This window comes from Plectropomus leopardus, unplaced genomic scaffold (assembly GCF_008729295.1).
Source record: "Plectropomus leopardus isolate mb unplaced genomic scaffold, YSFRI_Pleo_2.0 unplaced_scaffold25211, whole genome shotgun sequence".
NCBI classification, from domain to species: Eukaryota; Metazoa; Chordata; class Actinopteri; order Perciformes; family Serranidae; genus Plectropomus; species Plectropomus leopardus.
Genome location: NW_024627393.1, coordinates 1 through 1,065, shown reverse-complemented (window position 1 = coordinate 1,065; position 1,065 = coordinate 1). Strand labels below are relative to the sequence as shown.

Sequence of the window (1,065 nt, the reverse complement as noted above, 5' to 3'; positions counted from 1 at the left end):
TTTTTTAAAAAAATCAACAACAAAAATTTAAACTAATACATTATAATGTTTTCACAGAGGTCAAATCCTAGAAACTCCCATCATGCACAGAGTCACATTATTTTGATATTATTGTGAAATATGACACAGCTCAGTCTCAGCGTCTCAGCGTCTCGGGAAGCCCGGCGGCTTGTGACGGGTGACTGACAGGTGGGCGGGCCTACCTGTGAGCGTGTGCGCGCTGAAGGACGTCTCTGCGGCGAGGCTCGGGGGCGAGTTTCCCAGCAGGTCCGGGAGGGAGGAGGAAACGGCGGGGAGCGAGGGCTTCCTCCGCCACTTCAACACCTCTGGATACTCGTCCTGACGGGGACACCGAGGGACAGACGTCACATCATGTCCACACTGTAAGCAACAAGCAATGTATCTAGCAACCACACAGCAGAGACTCAGCTTACAGCCAAACCGGGCCCCTGATGGGGCCCCTGATGGGGCCCCTGATGGGGCCCCTGATAGGGTCCCTGAGGAGGATCCCCCACAGCCCCCGACAGAGGACACAGCTGAGACACTGATGTCCTAAAATCACAGAAATGTCCTAAAATACTTCAACATGTCTTAGAAATGTCTTCTCCTCGGAGTCACAGTACGTCAGATATGAATATAAATGTAACTATAATAACATAAATGTAAATGCAAAGATAAACATAAATTATAAATACAAATACAAACATGAATATAAATATAAACGTGTGGTGTCACCATGGACAGAGAGCTGGGCTCCTCCAGGTACTGCTTCAGACTCAGACTCTTCCCGTTCACCTGTAGGACAGGAAGTCAACATCAAACCAGCAGGAAGGACGGACTCCTCACTGTCACGTCAACGCGTCAACATGTCCCGCATCATGAGGACACAAAGACGATCCACGCACCTGCAGGTGAGTGCAGATCCTCCTGAGAACATCGTAGACACTGTCTCTGGACAGCAGGGACACAAAGACGTACTGCGGAGACACAGACAGAGAGATGGACACCAGGTTACCGCAGGTCAACGTTCCTCTCTGCATTAACATGATCCTGTTTTCATGTACA

General features: G+C 49.5%; 1 protein-coding gene across 1 annotated transcript; it reads right to left on the bottom strand.

The window, feature by feature from the left end:
- Positions 1–203: 203 nt before the first annotated feature.
- LOC121966604 (GRAM domain-containing protein 2A-like) lies at positions 204–1,046 on the bottom strand (the record flags this gene model as incomplete). Its single annotated transcript, XM_042516683.1, has 3 exons — positions 906–1,046; positions 736–795; positions 204–339 (listed from the first exon to the last, which is right to left on the bottom strand). Coding segments are annotated over exons 1-3 (337 nt in total), but the record flags the coding sequence as incomplete, so codon positions are not given.
- Between the last annotated feature and the right edge of the window lie 19 nt (positions 1,047–1,065).